At 33.5% G+C, this 24,319-nt stretch overlaps 1 protein-coding gene across 1 annotated transcript in view; it reads right to left on the minus strand.

Annotated features, from left to right (window-relative positions):
* Window positions 1-24,319, minus strand: part of zgc:153372 (uncharacterized protein LOC767695 homolog) — an 82,488-nt gene that overhangs the window by 55,877 nt on the left and 2,292 nt on the right. Inside the window, exons 2-10 of the mRNA XM_056473269.1 lie at window positions 24,071-24,201; window positions 23,858-24,008; window positions 23,407-23,543; window positions 23,258-23,327; window positions 23,068-23,149; window positions 22,162-22,293; window positions 21,889-22,031; window positions 21,684-21,806; window positions 21,080-21,158 (exon numbers count right to left, since the gene is read on the minus strand). Coding sequence (XP_056329244.1) covers window positions 21,081-21,158; window positions 21,684-21,806; window positions 21,889-22,031; window positions 22,162-22,293; window positions 23,068-23,149; window positions 23,258-23,327; window positions 23,407-23,543; window positions 23,858-24,008; window positions 24,071-24,201 — 1,047 coding nt within the window. The 3' untranslated portion in view covers window position 21,080. The remainder of the gene's footprint in view (window positions 1-21,079; window positions 21,159-21,683; window positions 21,807-21,888; window positions 22,032-22,161; window positions 22,294-23,067; window positions 23,150-23,257; window positions 23,328-23,406; window positions 23,544-23,857; window positions 24,009-24,070; window positions 24,202-24,319) is intronic.

The raw sequence follows: 24,319 nt of genomic DNA on the forward strand, positions 1-24,319 counted from the left end.
CGATTAGTTGAGTTTGCTAAAAGTGAGTGAACCTGTTGCTTTTAAAGCGATTAGTTGACTTCCTAAAAGTGAGTAAACCTGTTGCTTTTAAAGTAATTGGTTGACTTTACCTAATAAAGATGAGTTAACCTGTTGTTTCTAAACTGATTAGTTGACTTTACTTTTTAAACAAACATGAATAAACCAATTGCTTTTAAAGTGATCAGTTGACTTTACTTTAAAAAGATGAGTGAACCTGTTGCTTCTAAACGGAGTAGTTGATTTTATTTTAAAACAAAAACAAATAAACCTGTTGCTTTTAAAGCGATCAGTTGACTTTCTTAAAAGCGAGTGAACCTGTTGCTTAGTTGATAAGTCAATTAGTTGATTTTACTTTAAAAGGTAATTTAACTTGTTGCTTTTAAATTGATTAGTTGACTGTACGTTTTTAAACAAGCAAGTAAACCAGTTGCTTCTAAACTATTTAGTTGACTTTCTTAAAAGTGAGTGAACCTGTTGCTTTTAAACGGATTAGTTGACTTAACTTTTTTTATGTGAGTAAATCAGTTGCTTTTAAATCGATTAGTTGGCTTTAATTAAAATATGTTCTTTTACCAAGTCAGACATCTCCATTTAGAAGCACTTACTATACATAAACAGAGTTTTAGTCATATCTGTATTCTGAAGGTTTTCAAAGAGGGATGTATTTATACATAATTTGCCTGATATTAAGCAGCATTTTATTCTACAAACAATTTTTGCAAATGTATCTTTCTTCTTGCTATTCACATTTTTTTTTTTTTTATTGATAAACGGGATACTGGAATCACGGTGGCGCAGTGGGTAGCACGATCACCTTACAGCAAAAAGATCGCTGGTTCGAGTTTCGGCTGGGTCAGTTGGCATTTTTGTGTGGAGTTTGCATGTTCTCCCCATGTTTGCATGGGTTTCCTCCGGGTGCTCTGATTTCCCCCACAGTCCAAAGACATAAGTGAATTGAATAAGCTAAAATGGCTGTAGTGTATGTGTGTTTCCCAGTGATGGGTTGCTACTGAAAGGGAATCCGTTGCGTAAAACATATGCTGGATAAGTTGCCGGTTCATTCCACTTTGGCGGCTTCTGATTAATATAAGGACTAAATCAAAACGAAAATGAAGGAATGATTAAACGGGATACTTAAAAATGATTATAAATGTTTTATATTGTGATTTATATTGTAAGATAAAACTCTGAGAAGACTACCCTACATAAAAGAACAATTCCAATGTAAAAAATAAGCCTTTTTCTCTGGCAGAAACAAGCTTTCACAGGAAACTCTTGTCTTTATTTTAATAAGCATCTTTTCCCACTAATCTGGCTTATCTCACATGGCTTTCCTCCATACATATCCTTTCATTTAAAAGTATATTTTGGATGTCAAACAAGACGAGGATCATTTTCCACGTCCAGCTGTTAAGCAGTGAAAATAAGTTACCTAGCCTGGAGGTGGGTTATGAACCCGTGCAGAGTTTTCCATTCGGTTTCACGCTCGCTTAGTGAACAGAACAGATCAGTGTTTCACCATAAACACAAACTTCATGCTCATATGATCAGGATATGTTTTCTTCTGGCCTTTGCCTTCCTTTCACTGTCTTAAGGCAATCACAAGACACGAACATCCCTCCCAGACTGTTTTTTTTTTTTTAACCAAAGGAAAACTGTTTCTAGCAATGCCACTTCAACTAATACTTTCACTTTGAGTCTAAAGTGGGAAACGCACTACTGGTAAAAAATAAAATAAAAATGTTTGCTCACCAAGGCTGCATTTATTTGATCAAAAATACAGTAAGAACTATAATATTATCATACTGCTTTTTTATTGAATGTATTTTAATATTTTTTACATTACTGTGATTTAAAGCTGAATTTTCAATGTCATTACTCCAGTGAAATCCTTCTAATGTGAGGATCTGCTGCTCAGGAAATTTTTTTTTTTATCAAAAAACATAGTTTTATTATTTTGAGGTTTTAAAGAATCCTAAAATATAATACTGTATGTATCATAATCAGTGTTGGGGAAAGTTATTTTTGAAAGTAATGCATTACAATATTGAGTTTACTTTACTTTTGAGTTACTTTTTCATACCTGCCTGATGCTTGATCTCTTTCAGAACTTGCAGTGGATTTTTCTTTTCTTTTTTTAATAGAGGAACTGCATTTAATTTTTTTAAATTTAATTAACTTTATAACTTCATTTACCTTTAAAAAAATAATTAGAACAGTGTTAACTTCTGAAAACTTCCTGATGCTTTACATGCCATATACATAGATTAATGACAATTGAAAGCAACGTGTTTGCTACTTTTGTATTTTTAATAATATTTTATTAGTTCAGTAAAATCACTGTCCATTGAGACAATCCCCTTTTCCTCCACACAAATGTAAGGCTCTGAAATCTTGGTTTCTGTCTGCTTCCACGGGGAGCTCATTTTCTCACTGAGTGTGTGATTCAATGTGATTATACACTAATTTTAATTCAGCAAATTATAATTTTATAAATTTTATAAAGCAAATTAATTAATCTAAAAAGTAACTTAAATTATATAAATTTTATATAAATTTTATAAATTTTATAATTTATTTAATTCAGCAAATTATAATTTTATACATTTTATAAAGCAAATTAATTAATTTAAAAAGTAACTTAAGTTACATTTTTAAAAGTAACTCAACTATTAGTACTTAATTTTAAAAGTAATTTGTTACTTTAAATTTGTTAATTTGCTTAGAAAAGTAATATTATTACATAAGTCGTGTTACTTGTAATGTGTTACCCCCAACATTGATCATTATTAGTGTTTTCAACACTGATAATCTAAAAAAAACATTATAAATGATTAAATACTCAAAACAAAATATAACAATAATATATAATAAATAATTAGTGTCACATGACAGCAATAAATAAAGCACTAAATTACATCCAACTACAAAACTTTGTGTTTTAACATTTAAACAAAGCACTTTTTTTCTACAGTTTTTTATTAAATAAATGCAGCCCTGGTAAGCATAATGGGTTTTTTTTAAAAACATTTTAAAAATCCTTACCGATCCTATACTTTAGATTGGTAGTGTGCACAGAACTGCATGGGCTTTCAAGCACAATCGACTGCTCCAGACCACACACTCTTTCCGGGGCAGTTCGCAACTCAAATTAGAATCAACCTTGTCTTCGCTGTGCCCTTTTCTAGAATTATTCTTGAGACTAATCAGGCCCTGGGGATTCAGACCACAGCACTGAAGGTCTAGAATAGGGTCTATTAGACGACCATTTGGACTCAAGCCAACACAGCGCACATATGACAAGTGGACTAAGTGTTTGCTCCACCCGAGAGGCCCTTTTTCATTATGACAGAACTGACTGACCTCATGTCTAAAACTCTTTAAAAAAAAGTCAAAGAGTTATCAGACAAGTAAACAAACAGTGAATAAACACCTTACTAGCAGCTGGAAAGAGCTGGATTTAGCTTACATTATGACATCACTGTTTCCTTGGTAAAATTTGAAATGTATTTTCTCTTATATTAACCTAACATTTTCAAATTAGCACCTAGACATATGCCAGTCCACTAACTGTCTGACCTGTCACAATGATTAAATAACCATTTAATTGCAGTTATTTAAAGTGGTGGTCCACTACGATATCATATTTTAAACTTTAGTTGATGTGTAATGTAGCTGTGTGAACACAAACAACATCTCTAAATGTAAGACGCTCAAAGTTCAATGCAAAGGCAGACATTGGATTTTACCAAGTTAGCTTAGCAAAGCCTACAGCGAACAAATTTGTGGACTACAAAAAATTTCATCAGGGTTAATGAGATCATACGCGCTTCAGGTTACGCGGGTACACCATGTGCAGCAACAGGGCGTGGCCATATGCGCTTTAATGTTATAGCAGAGAAAGCTAAAATACCATCCAAATACTGCTATTTTTACAGAGCTTCTTCTTTTTCTGTATTTGGGCTTCCAAAGGACATGACACAAAGAGAGAAGTGCTTACAGTTTAATTGTAATTATTTTCCAGAGAATTATGGTAAATATACAGCTAACCTTTGACAAAGGATAGCTTCCAGAATCTCTTATAGTTCAGTGCTGGACGAAGCTGTGGATTGTGAGCCAGAACTTGTAAGTATTTTTATTTCCTAAAATGGATCAATTACATGCGTAGTTTCTAGCGTTAACGGTGTGTTGTAGGACGTGAACAAGGATGTAAACAACTGGAAATGCTGTTTGGCACCACTAACAATTTAGCTACAAATTCATATTTATCAGTCAAACCGATGTAAACACCCACAATCTTCAGCAGCGCGTGCAGTGTCTCTCTGAGCATGTCTCTCTATGCAGACGTTTTCCATGCGTTATTCATCTCAAATAACAAACTCGCAAAAGATATGTGAACGTTTCATATTACTTACACATGCTTATTCCGAATATATGTGAAATACACTTGTCAGATTTATTTACTTTTCAGAGAGCATGAGGTGTGAGTGTGAGGTGTGCTCAAGTGTGTGCTCTTTATTTTCTGTCTGATTCAGGCAGCTAATGCTGCTAACAGCTGCTCTGACTGGACTGTTTACACAGCGCTAACACTCTTGCTTGTGAGGGAGTAACGTGGTGACGCAGGGCCGATCCGCGAATCACAGCACATTATATTAGCTGACCAATCAGAGCCTCTTGAGGGCAGGCCTTTCGGAGGAACTATGACAGGAAATATGACAGTCATTTTCATGTTAGCTGTATATAATCAAAGTAAGATAAATGAAAAAATAACGTGATTTTCTACAAGCAGTAACACACATTGATTTGCGTCTTATAAACACAACCAAGCCTTAAAAATACACTGTGGATCACCCCTTTAATCGAACTGCAATTGTTTCCAAACCCAGGCTCATTGGAAACACGTACCTTAGACTACATTTTTGCAAAATGTAAATATGTTGCTCCGCGTATGTTTCGTTGCACATTTCAGATGACAAAACTACTTTCTACATTTTTGCAAATATGAAGTATGTGACTTAGGCTATATTTTGTTATACGTGTCAGTACTCTTCTTTTTTGCCGATATTCACAATCAAGCATGGATTGTCATACAGATTATCTCGCTAATGACTGACCTAAACCCTTCCCTAAACCAAACAGTGTTTAGGTTTAGCAAATGTAAAAGAAAGTACATCACAGCAATGCAATTTTACCTTGATTTTGCATTGCTTTTATCTCTTTTGTGAAATTGTGCTTCACTGGACTCAAACATAAGGTCTCTGTTTCACAAATACTATACCGTACAAAAAGTAGGCCGAGGCACATTTTCCCATGAGCCTGTGTTGGTTGTTTCAGAAAACAGCGATTGCTCTAATAAATCAAGAGGGAAACATAAACCAAAATACAGAGGTACCTTCCAAACTCGCATGCATTTTACTTTCACTTTCAAATTTTGCGTGAGCGAGAGACTACGTGTGTAAATGGCGTTTGTAAAGCACCTCTCTAAACTTCAGAACACTAGCCATTTTCTATGCAATGAGTTATTGGTTATGTTGTTTGTCTGTGCCACATGTAGCTTCTGCATGTCATTTTTGCGTTTTAGGCTTGTTTGTTGTGATTCCACAATACAATTAATATCTTAAATATTTAAAGGTGCAAAGTGACAAATTACAAAACAGTCAATTAATCTTAATCATTTTTAACAATTCTTTAATAATTAAAAGGCATGATAAAGCTCCAATGTAGAAATCTGATAAAGCAATATGAGCAAATCACATATTTAACATTAAAGTTCATCTTTGAATTTCACAGATATATATAACTATTATTTTATATACAGTATATGTTCATATTTGGCCATATATAAAATGTTTGTATTGGCCCCAAAAAGGACAATTAATCATCAAAGCACCAAAACCGATAATAAATTCACATTACCCAAATGCCCAACGCAAGCAAGCTGTGTTCCAGACCAGTTCAGCTCGATGAGGTATAATTTCTCGGACACTGCCTGTAGTCCCATTTAGCAACTTGATAGTGACTGCCTCTTTACAGAAGCGTAACCGATTGTGTGATGTAACTGATATGTTTTATGTTAGCACATAATAATAATAATAGAATAAAACGTGACAGTATCTTGAGTTTGTTTTAGCCATGAACCTTATTTAAGCGATTTAACCGAAATCCTATTCAAAAAACCCATTGACTTTGGGATGAGGGAACCAGAAATGCTAAAATGCTAAACAGCACTACTACCTACAGTACATTGTATCATTTTATGCAGCCACCCAAGAGACCCTTTTTCATTATGACAGACCTATCCATCATCATGACTGAAAAGTTTTTTTTTTTTAATAAATATTATAAATGAAGTCAAAAAAGTTAACAGACTAGTAAATAAACAGTGAATAAACACCTTATGAGCAGCTGGATTTGTTCAGCTGTGAACCAAATGACCTCTGCTTTTGCTCCTCCTCCTCCTCTTGGTTTCTGTTTCTCGCTCTGACAAGCTTTACAGAAGAACTGGAGCTTTGATCTGCTGCCTTTGTTTAAAGCAAAGCAGCGTAGCATGTTTAAAACTGCAGAAAGTGAATACAAATCTAGACAAATGCTTATCAGAGTAATCGGAAAAACAAAAAGCTTCATTTTAAAGGGATTATGGTCTTATCAGCGCAAGTAAATGGAACTGCACTCTTAAATACAAAGGTTCTTTATTCTAGATTGATGGTTCAATGAAGATTTTCTAACATTCACAAAACTTTTTTTTAATCCACAAAAGGTTCTTTACAGTGGAGAAAGATTATTTAGATAATTAACATTCATGAAAAAAAATAAGAACTTTTCACTAAAAGGTTTTTGGGGAACCAAAATGTTCTTATATGGCATTAATAAAAAAGCCTCTTTTTGTTCACTTGTGTCTTTTTAACACATCTATTTATAAGTATATAACAACAACGCAAAGAACACAATATTGTTGGAACTACTGTTCTTTAAATATTGTTTGAAAAACTCTTACAGCCAATCCTACTTTAAACAGCTTCAGTATATAAGTGATAGTTTACCCAAAAATGAAAATTCTGCATCATTTTCTCACCATCCACTTGACTTTATATTTTCTGTTGAACACAAAAGAATATATTTTGAAAAATGTTGAAACAGCTATTGACTTCCATAGTATTTTTGTTCCCACTATGGCTGCTGCTTTCTATCATTCTTTAGAATATCTTCTATGTTCAACAGAAGAAAGAAACTCAACAGGCTCGGAACATGTGGAGGATGAGTAAATGATGACAGAACTTTTATTAATCTAAAGGAGCAGACAACAAACCTGATGCTCTATTATAATAAACTGAGCAATATTACTCTGCATTGGAGTGAATGCTAACATAATTATCATGATCTAATTTATAGTTATGAATAGGTCAATTTAAAAAATATTCTTCAACTCCAATTCTTCAAATCCACAGGGAAGAGGGATGTTCTTAGCCTGTGTATTGTTAGCCTTGAGATGTTTATGTAAAAAAAAGCTGAAATATAAATGATGTCCTCTAGTTTGTACATTCTGAAAAAAAAGAGAGTCACTGAATACTGTTTTATCAATGCATCCACTGGGTATTCAACTTTAAAAATATATACTATTTTCCTTTTTAGACTATTTTACAGTAATAATCGTAATTCTATAATGACACAAGGGACCAATTTTGTAGTACTGTACAGCAATTTACAGTTAGATGGGATCATTCTTTAGTTTTCTCTTATGCCCTTCCATTCCATGTGCTGTAAGGCTGTAGTATTATATGTCATCAGATGGTTCCCATTTACTGTCAGTTCACTGTGAAATTAATCACAAGAAAAGTGAAACTACACAAAAAAGTTTAGATGATGCAATTTCAAATAAAATCCATGAAAATAACTGCTTTTGGATTTATTAGGTATTTTCTGTTAAGGTAAAAACAATAATTATAATTTCTAACAGATCTTGTCTACTCAGCAGACTTCTAAACATTTACAACATATTTATTTTGCTAACTAACTACACCACTCTCTGAGCTGTCACTGGGTCAGTACCTTTTCAAAAGATACATATTTGTACCCATTGAGTTCATATTAGTACCTCAAGATACATATTAGTACCCAAATGCACTTTGGGTAGCCAAATGCACCTTTGCAGTACCAATATCAACCTTTCAGCTACAAATATGTAACTTTTGAAATGGTACTGCCCCAGTGAAAACTCTCGTACCTTTGTTTCTGAGAGTGTAAAAAAATGCTGGGTTCCACACAATTGACTTGTGTTGGGACAACATAAAGGACTTAAGTTAACTTATTAATTTTTACAAATTTAGGGGGCCTGGACATAAAATAATTAAGTTGTCCCAAAAAAAAAAAAAAAAAAAAAAAAAAAATCTCAGGAATTGTGTTTCAGCTCATTTAACATGTAGTTTGAACAAAGAAACATAATTTTGGAGTGTTTATAGTTGAAATAGTTGAATAGTTTATAGTCAATACAAGTTTGAAACAAGTTTAAACACTTACTAACAATATTTCTAATTTATAACATTTATTTCTAATGCCAGTGCGAGAGTTAATCTCGGCAGACTTAGCTGAGATTATCTCAGCAAAACTCTGTCATATGGAAATGCAAGCAATAAAAACAACAAATGATATTTATATAAACACATTTTTATAAAAAAATAATAATAACACAAATAACAATACTCATTTTAAATGCCAGCGACAGAAATAAACATAGATGGATGGATGGATGGATGGATGGATGGATGGATGGATGGATGGATGGATGGATGGATGGATGGTATTTTTTATGGTATGTGTTTTTTATTTTAGCTTAACTATTATTAACTTCATGCTGTATTGTATTGTATTTTATTATTTGAATATAACATAATGAAAAATAATTGAGCACTACAACTGTCTTTAGTCATTTGACAAGCATAACTCCTGCCTGAGACTGCTAATAAAACTGCCAAGTTCTGCAAATGGTCGCATTATGCAAGAATACAAAACTATAAAACTAAACAAAGGTAAAGTGTGCATGACACATTTATGAGCATCTCATTGAAAATATTATCTCATCGGCTGGCAAACCTATCAAACCGTTGGCTGTTTTTCTGACAGCCTGTGGACAAGAACGAATTGTGGGCAAATTGAAAGGTGCAGTTTTGTGATAAAGCTACGAGCAGGATGACGGAGGGCAAGTTTTCTCTGACACTCCTATAATAACAAAGTCAACTTATTTCCTTCCACATAAATGAATAAAATAAAAAAGTCACTCTGAGGTTGTTGAAAAAAAGGAAAAGAGATTAGTGCTATCGTATCTAGAGTTGGATATTAAATGATCTTGTAATCACCAAATGTCTAGACAGTGGAACAATAAAAGGTTATTTGGTGATTTAAGCACTGCCATGGTTGTATTTGGAAGCAGTCATGTTTAACCTTGGCTCTTGACCATCCAAACAACAAAAAAAGGTCACAAAAGGAACAGGAAAACCCCGTTTTTTCCACTCTCCAGCTTCTCTTACAAACATGGGATTTCCCTTATTAACAGACTCTTCCATTGATATAAAATAAATCATGCAGAGCTACACATCCAGATATTCCATCAAGTGACCAAAAATTGCATTGGAATAATGAGATCCTTCGAATCCAACACTATTGTTGTTTCTCCTCCATTTCTCCTTCATCCATTTTTTTGCTTGAGAGATCAAAGTGGAGGGTTTTAGCATTCCTCTGAATAAGCTTTTAGCTTAACAACACAGGGCAATTTAGATCTCTCGCCGGCCAAGACAAAAGCTTCCATGGATCTGTTAGCTGATATTCTAGTGCCTATTGTTGCCCTTGAACCTGATAAATTTGACAGGGCCCAAGAGAATGGACATTGTGATGCCACAAAGCTTTCCCTCAATAACCACGCGGCTAATCTCCTCGCCTGATACCGTATTAATAACCTTTTAATTAAAACAGAAAGGGACATTGAACAAGGACTAAGCTGGAGCACACTGGGAAGTAGAAGGAGAATCAATACATATTCTCACAGACTTTACGAAAGGACGTTGGAGAAACAAAAAAAAAAAAGAGAGAAAGAGGCCCCTGTGAAGTGAACAATGTCACAAAAGGCAGATAGTGAGGAACAAAAAATATTTGCTTATCAAAGGATCCAGATGGATCAAAGCGAAATCAATGCATCAAAGTGTTTATCGATGTGAAAGCTTTGTAATGATAGTTAGAGTCTTATCAAGATGGCAAATAATAGGACAACACATACACTTAATACACTTCATTAAACATGCACACATGGACAGCACCTATATAACAGTAGGTTAACTATGTTTATATATAATAAATGTAACTGTTAAAAGCTATTAGTTACTAGTTAGTTAGTTCAAGTTATTATAAAGCTATGGTAACAAATTACCTTAACTTTCCCAAATTTGATGGTAATGCAATTTTGTAAAGCTGCTTTGAAACAATAATTATTGTGAAAAGCGCAATACAAAATAAACTTGAAATAAACCATTAGTTTCTGTTTTGTTTTTTAAGACTTTACAAACAAACTTCAAACTTCATAAAATTCAAACCTGGCTAAATTTAAAGACACTATAAAATCAGTCAAATAATACTATACAAGGAATACTACACTGTAAAACCCAAAAAGTTAAGCTAACTCAAACCGTTTAAGGAAACCATTTACAGTGCAAGTTCAAAACCTGATCTTAATGAGTACTGTGAACTTAATCCATTTGAGTAAATGAAGCAATTTCAACAGTAAAACCCTATAAATGAAGAGAACTCAAACCAAATGAGTACTGTAAAACGCAATAAGTTAAGGCAACTCAAACCGTTTGAGAAAAACGATTGCTACAAACCATTTGAGTTAAAAAAAACTAATCTATATGAGTACTGTGAACTTACTCCATTTAAGTTGAAGTAATGAGGTATTTAATTAACTCATAACCTTTAACACTGAGTTCAAAACTCTTTTCAAATGAGTACAATTAACTTTCAATAAATATTAAGTTAAACACAGCTCATTTCATTTGATAAAGTTAACTGTTGGGCTATTAAATCTTGATTGATCCCCTCCTATTAAACTCCTTGGTATATTAAAATGTGTCTGATTATTTATTTATATTCGACTGAGCAAAAATTAATTCCTATCATATATTTTTACTATTTTACCGATTTTCAGAAGACACCCACAAAAAATGATATTCAGCGCAACAGTAGTTTATACACCAAATATCTTGTCATTAATATGAAACAGCAATAGATCTCATTTTAAATCTTTATATTTTACCACCATGCTTCAAATCACTACAGGTTTTACCCATTTATCAGCAAGAAGGCAACCATTTAACATAAAATAACAATGATTGCAGGTCAGATTACAGATCAGAATAAGAATGTTGTTAGATTTTTACATATATCTGTAAAGTTATTTAATCTAAGTTTTGCCATTTTATTTTCATAAAAGTAATTTAAAATGTTAAAGGTGATTTGCACTTTAAAGCACTTTTGTAAATTGAATGTTATTGGTATGTCAAAAAAGACTTTACAGTAAACTTTACGTCAGTTTATTTTACATTAGCTAAGTTTTTTTTTACATTTAATCAATAGCTCAAATTAACACTGACTAACACTAACCGAAGTGTTAGCCAATTAGATTGCTTCATGCAAATACCCCAGCTCAGACACTAGCCAATTGTGGACTAATTTCATTGGCTGACACTGCTATGACGATCACGTCAGCTCCTTTTCAGATATGCCCTCGGTCAAGAGTTGACGATGAAGCCCTGTGTGAATGCACGGTTATTGTATGAGTGCGTGTGTGAATGTGACAGTGTATGGGTGTTTCCCAGTGCTGGGAGGCAGCTGGAAGAGCATCCACTGCATAAAACATATGTCGGAATAGTTGGCGGTTCATCGCACTGTGGCGACCCCCTTATAAATAAGGGGACTAAGCCGAAGGAAAATGAATGAAGGAGTGTTGAATTCAGGACTGAGATTTAATTCGTCACACAACTGAACTTTTGAAACCCAATTGAAACCAAACGGAAAAGCAGGTGAATGAAAAAGGAAACAGTGTGATTTATAGGCAGGAAAGGTGAACTGCTGCGATAAAAACGTGGTGCTGTTTCAGTGTGAGTCTGAGAAACCTGCTTAGGAAAGCTGCTTGCCTGTCCTCAGCCGTTCCTGGCACGCAGGGGTCACGACCTGGTCATGAATCGCTTCAATCAGCTCTGGCCGGGACAGGAGGGGAGGGAGGCACGGGCGCGTTTGATCTCGGTTGGCTAGTCAAGCAGCAGGGGTAAGATATCCGCCAGCCTCTCCTGCAGGTCAGGCTCTGAGGGAGCGAGGCTGAGGGCAGGTCAAGAACACCGCTCTATTTTTCCTCTTCAGCGAGTCTCCACTCCCATTCTGACCCGCCAGAGCTCCTGCAGCCTCAAGTGCTGCCTCAGATGGGTCCGGTTAGTAGTTCGCTCCAGTTTGAATTTATGGATCTGGAGTTAGTTGGTCAGTGTAGTGCATGTGGAAGAACCCTGGAAATGACCCGATAAGAGCAATTCTCTCACTTGCTATTGTTTGTCAAATGGAGAGGTTTAAGAGGTCTCGTTCTAACAAGCATCTGATTGGAACAAAAAATGCAAACAAGATTACTGTAGTTTACTAAATATGAAAGCAGAAAATTTAAATCAGAAAACCATTTTGGTAATTTAAATTAAATAATATATTTTAATAATTTCACTATATAAATTAGAAATATTTAAAAAAAATATTTGTTTATGTATACAGTTGAAGTCAGAATTATTAAACCCCCTGAGTTATTAGGCCCCCTGTTTATTTTTTTCCCCAATTTCTGTTTAACGGAGAGAAGATTTTTCAACACATTCTTAAACATAATAGTTTTAATAACTCATCTCTAATAACTGATTTATTTTATCTTTGCTATGATGACAGTAAATAATATTTTACTAGATATTTTTTAAGAAACTTAAATACAGCTTAAAGTGACATTTAAAGGCTTAACTAGGTTAATTACTAGGCATGTTAGGGTAATTAAGCAAGTTATTGTATAGCAATGGTTTGTTCTGTAAACTACAGAAAAATATATAGCTTAAAGGGGCTAATAATATTGACCTTAAAATGTTTTTTTTTTTTTTAATCAAAACTGCTTTTATTCTAGCTGAAATAAAACTAATAAGACTTTCTCTAGAAAAAAAAAGGAAAGTATTTAAAAAAGAAAAAAAAAATCCAAGGGGGCTAATAATTCTGACTTCAACTGTATATATAAATATATATATATATATATATATATATATATATATATATATATATATATATATATATATATATATATATATATAAAATAATAAAACTTTAAAAAAACAACTAAAAAAAGTGATAAAAACAACAACTAAAAAGTATTCAAAATCTACAGTATATTTCAGTGATCCTAAAATAAACGTACAATATAATTATATATATATATATATATATATATATATATATATATATATATATATATATATATATATATATATATATATATATATATATATATATATATATATATATATATATATATAAATGTATATCATTTAAAGATATATATTAAAAATATTTAAAGCAATATGCACAAATGAGTAATATTTGAGAATAATTCTAAAGAAACTTTAGTGACACAGCATTTAAGCATTTCTTAAAATGTTCTGTTCATGAAAGATTAGTGGAAGAATATGCATAAATATACAAAAATAGCATGGCTACTTAACAATAAGAAGCATAATCATCAATAATAATAACAGATATGATTAATAAATAAATACTAAAATAAATTTAAATCATGTATTTTAATTTTTTATATTGATCTATTAAAATAAATTCAGGCTTGCCGAACATTAAAAAAATCTTACCAAGTCCACATTTTTATATTAGTATTATTAGGACTAGTATACTAATGACTGTTTACACTGACTGGTACGGTACGGGTCACCTTTATCAGGCTTGTGTTTCCACTGACAAAAGGGTACCAATGGTGTACAACAAAGTTTCAGTCGACGTCATTCTCTCTCAAGGAAATCTTGCTCAAAGTAAAGCCATACTGGTCGTTTACAAATAATATGAGAAGCACTTCTCACTAAGCAGATGCTTTATACACATAAATACTTGTATAAATGCATAAATGTTCATTACTAACCTTTCTATGAACACAATTTGATTAGAACAGCAGATCAATGATAGTGTGAAATAGCATGCTGTAACATCTGCGAATATATAAAATAAATAAATAAATGCAACATATATGAACACATACGGACCCTCAAGCAGGTGGCACACCAGAAGCGCTGCGACACGGCGCGCACATGACAGTTAAAAGTATCACACACCAGACGCGCACATTCACATAATATTTAACATGAAACTAATCAGATGGCGCTCTGTGGCACGGCAGAGAATTGAACAGTGTGCCGAGGCATGGCTTAGAATTCTGAAATGTATGGCGCTGCGTGGCGCTACGCAGTGCGCTGTCGAGCGGTGCTTCTGGTGTGCAACCTGCTTTACAGTCTCTGATATGTTACCAATTACAGAAAAATACACACAGCATACATTTAGTCCTTATATGGGTTAAAAAACAATACAAAATATAGCCCACAGTCAGTGCAAACCTCTCATCTGTATCTTTAATCTTCACCAGCACATGTAACCTCTTGTTAGAAGGTAATTCTGTCATTCTCAGTTCATAATAGTTCAAAAGGTGATGATAATAGTTAAACATGGCAGTTTGTTCATGGTTTAGATTGCTGAAAGAATCATTTGCTCTGTTTTTTTCCAGCTTCTCCTTTGTTTTTTCATGCTTCACTCTCGCGTTTGTCCGTGTCTGAAAGGATCGTATGTCAGAAGCATTTCAATAATCACATGCACGTTATTATCATGAGCTCAAAAAGTTAGTTATTTCAAATAAAGACGCGCGGCAAGCTCTCTGGAGAAAGTGAAACTGCTCGCAAACAACTTTTAGACAGGCCACTTAAAGCTAAAACAGGACACAACAGATTTTGTTCTTCTTGGCTTTGTGGCTGTTCATCAAGACAATGGCAAGGATTGTTTGAGCGTGGGTCAACCATGGCCCGTTATTATATGCATTTAGTATTACGATGTAATGTATTGGCTGTGTATTTAAAAATGGCGGTTTCTTTGTTTTCATTCTCCTGCTTGTCCACGAGCGAGTGACGTATCTCTGTAAACGATAGCATTCAGCTGCACGTCTAGCCCCACCTTTTGGTACCCTTTTGTCATAATTTTAGATATGATTTATATCATTTAAAGACAGATATTAAATAGACTATGTATTTAAACAATATGCACAAATAAGTATTATCATAGCACTGGTCTAAAGAAATTACTGATAGTGACAATAACAACATTAAAATATTTTATTTAATACTCTTTTAGTGTTAAACTTTCTATTTATGAAAGAATACTAGAAAATATGCATAAATAGCATCCTTGGTGAACATCAAAGAAAAAAGTACCAACCTCAAAATTTTGAACAATAATATTATTAGGACAATAGTATCCACAAACCTCAAACAATTGTTATAAAAGAGAGCTTGGCTATATGCGCACATTAAAATACAAATCTGGAACAGTTCCTATTTATCAATCCTCGTCTACTACAATACTCCGACTTACGTCATTGAAATCTAATCCATGAACAAATTCAGAAGATGAGCATGAAGCAGGAATCAGTGTGTGGTCTTATACACTGAAGCTTTACTCTTCCATTCACAGTGTCTCTTGACAGCAGAGGCTTTTTAGCTCTGGATATCGTCAAGCATTAAGTGGCTGAGAGTAATGGGATACATTCTGGGCACGCGCTAGAAGCCCAGCACTTTAGGAGAGGTGAAACCAGGACAATGAGAGTCGTTCCTCACTGCTGTGTTTACATTTACACCACACCTGCTTCCTCCGCACCGTTCTCAAAATCAGAGGCCGAGGAGAAGTCACAGAGTTTATTCAGACTGTTTCTAAAAGGATAGGCCAACTAAAACATTTTTAAAAGATATATGACTTAGACCTAAAGGGACAGTTCACCCAAAAAACGAGAATTTGCCGTTAATTTACTCACCCTCAGGTCATAAATGATGTAGATTTTGTTTCTTTAATAGAGCATTTTAGGAGATTGTACAGTATATGTTGAAACTGTGGTTCTTGGTGATTCAAAAATGCAAGTCAACAGCTACCACCTAAAAATATATACAGGCAAAACAACTTTTTTTTTTTTTTTTATATTTCCCAAATGATGTTTAACAGAGCAAGGAAATTTTCACAGTATGTCTGATAATATTTTTTCTTCTCGAGAAAGTCTTATTTGTTTTATTTCAGCTAGAATAAAAGCAGTTTTGAATAAAAAAAATATATATTTTAAGGTCAAAATTATTAGCCCCTTTAAGCTAATTTTTTTTTGATAGTCGACAGAACAAACCATCATTATACAATAACTTGCCTAATACCCTAACCTGCCTAGTCAACATAATTAACCTAGTTAAGACTTTAAGTCACTTTAAGCTGTATAGAAGTGTCTTGAACATTTTCTAGTCAAATTTTATTTACTGTCATCATGGCAAAGATAAAATAAATTAGTTATTAGAGATGAGTTATTAAAACTTTTATGTTTCGAAATAAGTTGGGGAAAAAATTCATGGGGGCTAATAATTCTGACTTCAACTGTATGTGCTTCTATATGATGTCATTATGTGACACTATGCTCATGCTCCAGACTATCATCAGGCTGTGATAATGTTGTAAATAATGTTTAGATTCCAAATGTTTCACTTCATAACACATTCATTATTAGAAGCCAGAAGTATTAAAGGAAGAGTTCACTGTCATTTACTTACCCTTCACTTTTCAGTTTCTTTCTTCTGCTGAACCTAAAAGAAGATTCTTTGCTGGAAACCTGTAACCATTGAATTCCTTAGTATTTATTTGTCCTATATGGATAGCAATGGTTAGCAATTTCCAGTGTAGATATCCAACCGATAGCAATTTTCTTTATGATAGCATCTTTCTTCAACACATCTTTTTTTTACATAGGTTCATCAAAAAAAAGACACTCAAATATTTGGAAGCAAATGAGGGTAGATAGTGAGTAAATGCTCATTCCTGAATGAACCATCCCTTTAAATTTAATTTTGCTGTATTTTTTTAAACACATTTAATTGTATTGTACAATTCATGGTATTAACAAATAATTAACCAAAACTACTCATAACTGTTTAATAATTGTGAGGTGGCAGTCTAGGTGTTGGGTACGATTGAGGATGTAGAATAACATCAAACTATAGAAGTACTAATAAACAGTTAATATCCTCATAATAGTAAGGTAAACTTTAGTTAATAGTGTTAAAACAAAAACAAAAAAAAACAAAGTGTTACCATTTTTATTTTTGACTCTCAAAATGTCATCGACTTGCATTTTATGAATGACCAATGACCACAGTTTCAGTTAAAGCAACAGTTCTTCAGAACTAAAAATTCTGTCATTCTGAAATATTGAATTTCATATGAAGTACTACGGAAGTCAGTGGCTACATGTTTTCAGCATTTTTCAAAATATCTTCTTTTATGTTGAGCAAATATTGAGAAAATTTTCTTTTTTGGATGAACTACTCCCTTAAAAATCCTTTATGCTCTGCTGAATTAAAAAGAAAAAAGCCACCAACCTCTTGCAAGGCCTCAGGGAGAATAATTCAAGCAAAGTATTTTCTTTTTAAATGAGCTTTACATTTAAATCATTAGCATTACCTACAAATCTACTGAAATAAGTCTATTCAATGTTTAAAGTCTGGCCTGTTTGATAATACACAGATCAGACGCATCCAGAGGAGGAATTTGTACCATGAGGACCATTTCTCTTTGTTCCTGTAGGCTTTTTATGAGCAAATTAAGTCTCTAAGTAAATTACTTTAAATGAGATTCTGAAAATGATCATTGGTTGCTTGGGATGAACTGTTTTTGGAGGTAATTTGTCTCTTTGAATCATTGAATTATGATTGCTTTATGCCGCTATCATTGTCTAATCATATTGGTTCTGCACTGCATGCTGCAGAATGATAAAACAGTGAGTACAGTATTGACAGCTATTGTGGCGACAATTTGGTTTTTGGCTCCACCTATAGTCCAATTATATTTTTACAACAGGATTTTTCTAATGGTAAACCAAAAATTACAAATTGAAGGGTTATATTTTAATGAAACGAGAATGACAACTGAGACTAAATATACGTTCAATCTTTCAATAAAATCTCAGTAGATTTTTAGGTTAAATGCTGTAATATGTGGCCATCATCATGAAACACTGTGATGAAAGTCCAGTTACTGGCAATGATGCCTTTCACAAGAGGTTTACAAGGAAAGTGACGTCTGTCTACATCCTGCTATTAAAAATATCACATGATTTTTAGAAATAAAGGAATTCAAATAGTGAAGTTAATGTCTATCACTTCTCGGAATCAATGTCATGACACTTAATTAGCAATAATAATTCGTCATTGATCATTCATTTATTCATTCATTCATTCATTCATTTTCTTTTCAGCTTAGTCCCTTTATTAATCTGGGGTCACCACAGCAGAATGAACCGCCAACTTATCCAGTATATGTTTTATGCAGCAGATGCCCCTCCAGCTGCAACCCATCACTGGGAAACACCCATACACTCTCATTCACACACATACACTACGGACAATTTAGCTTACCAAATTCACCTTTAGCACATGTCTTTGGACTTGTGGGGGAAACAGGAGCACCCGGAGATCATTGATCATATTTTGTGAAATTTATTTTTATTGTTGTTTTTTTTTTTTATAAAATTTCCAGAATCTTTGTATGCTAAAGCTAACTTAAAATCTTGTGTATTTAGCGATCATTTTTTCACAAATTTTGCATTTGTTGACAAAATACAGCTTGAAATGGTACATAACAAATATATACGGTACACAAGTGACATTTACATCCATTTTGTTTGTTTTTTTACATATAACAAGTCTTATTAATAGTCACAATTATTTCCTTGACATATAAGCACACTAAAGTCATTCCCATTGTTTGTTTAAGGGTAAAAAAGTACTTTGAAATACTAACGCAGAAATAAACACACATGAAAAAGTACTGCATTGATAAAAGAGCAATTTGTTAAATAAAAAAAAAGTTGGCAAACAAATTACTGAAGGCATCTAGGTTGTGAAAATCATCTCAATTGCAAAAATTGTTTGTGCTGTTGAAATTTTAGGACGTACTCACACTATGCTATCTGAACCATGCCCAGGCGCGTTTTCCGGTTTGTTTGACAAGTGTGAGTACTCCGAATCAGGCTCGGACGGTCTCGGGCTCAAGCTAATTTAAAAAAAAACTTCTATATGGAATATTATTCCTAATTGTATTTTCTCATAGGTTGGAGGTCTTTATTTCTTTTTACTTTGTAATTATAATATTTCTAAACTGCCTTTAAAATGATCAAACTTTCACAAACAAATGCTTCTGTCCTGGAACTTGATTTATAAACACAATTTCTCACCCAATAGATGTTTCATCTGGAATATTAAGCATATTTTATTTAAATCCAAAACATTGTTTTTTTTGAAAATTGATTTAATAATATAAATTTAGTAAGCCAAGTTTTAAACCAAGATGGCCTTCTTTTAACTTATTCAGAATAATTATTTAAGTTTAAAAGCCCAATAACTCCTAAAGAATATGCTGTAGGAATGGATGCTGTCCCCTCCGCTTTGTAAAAACACGTTGCACTTTTCCTTTGCTGTTTCTGGATTCTCTTGATACTGTCTGCTTTTCCTCCTCTATTAAAAATTATAATCGACAAATTCAAACTCTTTTTCAAAGGGATGTTGTCTCTAGATCTCATGTTATGACTTTCTGGAATAGCTATGCTAATGATTTGTTAAAAAAACTTATTTATAAATATTATCCCAGTAATTACTTTCTTGCAAGCAGGTTTACAATTAATGTAATTAATTAATAATGTAATTGTGAAATTGATACATGCTGTACATTTTGTGGCCTACATACAGAAACATATTATCATTTGTTTTGGAGTTGCCTGTATGTAGTTAATTTTTGGTTGGATTTCTGCTCCCTTATTAGAATCAACCTTATGCCCAGTTTTCAACTTTGTTTTAAAAATGTTCTTACATATAAGAGATCATTACACAAAGAGTACTTTTTGATCAATTTATTATTTCTGTTGGCAAAATTCAGTATACACAAAAGCAAGTACAGTGATTGCAAGCCGTTATTTATTATTTTTGAAGTCAGAGTTTAAGCATTATATAAAAACTATCTATAATCTGAGAAGAAAGCTGTTAAGTGTATTAATGTATGAAACATTTACATGTTTTTATTTAACTTTTTAACTGTCTTTTTCTTTTTCCTTGAATGTTGTCATCCCCTGGCTTTTTCCAATTGTTATTAATTTTGAATCGTTCAATAAAAAAATAAAAAAAAAAAAAAAAAATGGCAGTATGAGTGCAGGCCGTCGAGGGAGAGGGGAGGGGGACAATCGTGCTTTGGCACAGTTCAAGACAACTGTACCTAGTGTGAGTGAGCACGCCCTTAATAAACTTAATGACAGATTGTGTAGCCATATTGAAATCATAATTAGACTAATAAAGTGCTAACAGCTTACTATCTTTTAAAGGATACAATTAGCTATTTACGGATACAACCACAGCACAAAAAATAAAAAGAGAATCTTGTTATAATAAAGAATATATTAATAAGAATATGTTTTAAATAAAAACAAATGCATTGATTAAGCTCTTGGTGTAAGCTCCATTTTGAATAAAAAAGTGGATTCTATTTATTAGTACTGTTTTCTCAACACTGCTGTAATTAATGTTTTAATAATTAATTTAGCAATTTTCAAGACGAAAACTTTCCTTAAGTCAAAACAAAACTAATGACTTGAGCACTACAGACACCATATACTCTCACTTCCCATGCCAGACATCACAAGATCCACCACCAGACGCTTCACATTTACCTCAGTGTCCTGTCTTTGAGCACTGCTTGACTGAAGAGCCCAGTTTATCAGCAAGAAGGAACGGGCTAAGGTGGCAAACCTGACAAAAACAAAACAAAGATTACAAATATTTCCTTCTTCAGTGGGCTCTTTCTATAAAATCTATACAAAATGCACTTATAGTTGAAGTCAGAATTATTAGCCTAATTTCTAATAACTGATTTCTTTTATCTTTGCCATGATGACAGTTCATAATATTTTACTAGATATTTTCAAGATACTAGTATACAGCTTAAAGTGATATTTAAAGGTTTAGGCAAGTTAGGGTAATTAGGCACGTCATTGTATAACAGTGGTTTGTTCTGTAGAAAGTCGAAAATAAATATTACTTAAGAGGGCTAATAATATTGACCTTAGAATGATTCAAAACTGCTTTTATTCTAGCCAAAATAAACAAATAAGACTTTCTCCAGAAGAAAAAAATATTATAGCACATACTGTGAAAAATTTCTTGCTCTTTTAAACATCACTTGGGAAATATTTAAAAAATGAAAAAATTCACCAGAGGGCTGATAAATTAGACATCAACTGTTAATGCAACATAAGACAATAGATGCTCGTTTACCTGTGGAGTAGCGTTCTCGTTTGGATCTAGAGTTTCTGAAATGATAATGTCAAAGTCTGTGGAGAAACGTGTGTTTTTGAGGATGGCAGCCATCTCTGCATCCACCTCCACTTGGAAATTTGTCTGGAAAAGAATCAGCAGGACTTACCACAGAATAAGTCGTATTTATATGTAAAAACAGACAATGTGCATAAAAATTGTTTACCTCGAAAGAATGAGAAGAATCAAATTCAAAACAGTCGGCATAGTCAGGCACGCTGCCTTTATATGTGACCAGAGCTTTGCTTTTGGTGGAGTTTTGAGGAAGTTTAAATATCCGGTAAGTTCCAGATGCATATTTGACATCACCTGCAGTGACCGATTGGAGGTCAAAATAACACTGGTTGAACTCTAAAGCACCTGCTTCACTCAAAAAGCGCATAATAGCAAATGTGGTTTAGCTTTGAAGCTGTAACCAAACCCCAAATAAACAGGTTACCAATCTTTTTTTGAAGTTCTGGGTTGTGAACCACAATTTGACTTCCAGCAACCAGGTGAGGAGTGCTGAAGCCAATGTCCTTCATCAGAGTGATGAGATCTCGCCAGTAGAGGGCGCCAGCCATTCCCTCTCCTGTTGAAAGCAAACACTTTATAAAGGGATAGTTCATCCAAAAATTATATTTTCCTCTCCATTTCCCCACACCCAAGTGGTTCTAAGTTTTCATGAATTTATTTCTGCAGTTAAACACAATATTTTGTGTAGAATCGTTGAAAAAAGACAGCCATTGACATCCATAGTACACTGAAAAAAATGTCTGCAAAATCGTTGCAAACTATTATATGTGTCGAATTTAAACAAATTAAATTTAGTAATGTTCAACTTAATTTGTTTGTTTAAACTCAGCCCAAATAAATTGTTTACAACTACTTTACTTAAAAAAAATTGTAAATCCAAGAAATCATCTCTGAATCTTTTTTTTTCAGTGTAGGAAAAAATAATACTATGGAATTCAATGGTTGTTTCCCCCCAACATTCTTCAGTATATCTTCCTTTGTGTTTGACAGAGGAAAGAAACTCAGGTGGAGGATCAGGTGAAGGATAAGTAAATGGTGACAACATTTTTGTGTGAACTATTCCTTAAAACCAATCTGTGCTTTTTCTGCTCCATGTTTTAGTGAATTCAAAACTATAGCTATTTTAACACCATGCCAGCTTCTATGGCTTTAATCATGCTAAGAATCAGTAATTTCTGAAATTATAACTAGATGTTTGAGATTTAGTTTTTTTTCTTCATTCAATTTTCATCAATTAATCAGAAACAAATATACAACCGCCTCAGAAACCAATTAGTATAGCGATAAAGCAACGTCCAAATGACAACAACCAAAAACAATCAAAGTTTACCCCACAGAACTGGATCTTCCTTGAATGAGTCTGGAACTGCTTTGCTTGCATACATGTCACTATAGTACAACTCTCCGCCTTCCTAGAGGATCATTTACAAATGAAACAAGCTTAGAAATATTTCAGTTTCATAAATGGCAAAATAATATAAAAAATATTAGCAGTGGGTGTGTGATAGATTTGATCTCACCCTAAGAACTTTGAAGGCTTCACTTAAAACAGTTCTTTTATCTGGACACAGACATATAACACAGTTCGACCTAGAATGAAAAGGCATTTTTGCAACTTTTGCTCAGGCAGATTAATGGTCTACAACTGTGATAATAGTTCTGTGCATACACAAGTACATCCAATGATTCGTTTTGTATCCCTGCGTCACTGAGCTTCTCCATGTATCCTTTCACAAACACAGTGTTTGGTTTTGAGTATCCGAACTTCTCCTGATGGTACTGGACATATTTTTGTGAGGCAGATATCTAATTATGGAGAACACACAAAGGTAAAAGTTGCACTTTCTTTCATATTATCACACTTTTCAGTTATTCTACTCGTATATCTTGGTTAATGAGGACATCCGAAGCAAAATTCTTTTTTCTTTAGTGTGAATTGTATTGCACATCCTCAAAGTTACAAAACGCACAGTCTCAAAAAGAGTGTGTGTGTGGAAAGAGTTAAAAAAGGTTTGTAGTAAATCTGCTTGATAATTCATTGTCAGAATCTGACTTTGGGCTAAACTGATATGATAAAACCAAAGCCATTAGTGACTTATAGGTTAAAATCTGCATAGTACCATTTCGTCTGTCATATCCAGTCCAATGACTTGACCCCTCTCTCCCACCAGTTTGCTGAGGACGAAGCAGTCTCTGCCCGATCCACTGCCCAAATCAAGCACTTTACATCCTTCCAGCTTCTCTGGAATCACCAGACCGCAGCCGAAATACCTGCAGATTTATCCAATTACATTTTTATATTTACAATTCAGTGTTGCTCAGTGATGCTATACCTCTTGCAAACATCCGGGTGAACTTGTTTGAGGGCTTCACATGCGCTCTTAGCCAGGGGTTTAGAGGGCAGGACGCATGCAGCATTGGTCTGCAAGTCATCTGAAGTCTCCAGCCGAGAGCCATAATAATTCTGTAAGTAATACAAAGCCACGATGTGGTAGTCCAGTAGAGAAATGCTAAACCCCATTTATATGAAAAGCCCAAGCATGAACATGACAAATCCAATGAAGAGACGCTGCATGCTTTAA

The sequence above is a fragment of the Danio aesculapii genome, chromosome 15 (genome assembly GCF_903798145.1).
Source record: "Danio aesculapii chromosome 15, fDanAes4.1, whole genome shotgun sequence".
In the NCBI taxonomy this organism is placed as follows: Eukaryota; Metazoa; Chordata; class Actinopteri; order Cypriniformes; family Danionidae; genus Danio; species Danio aesculapii.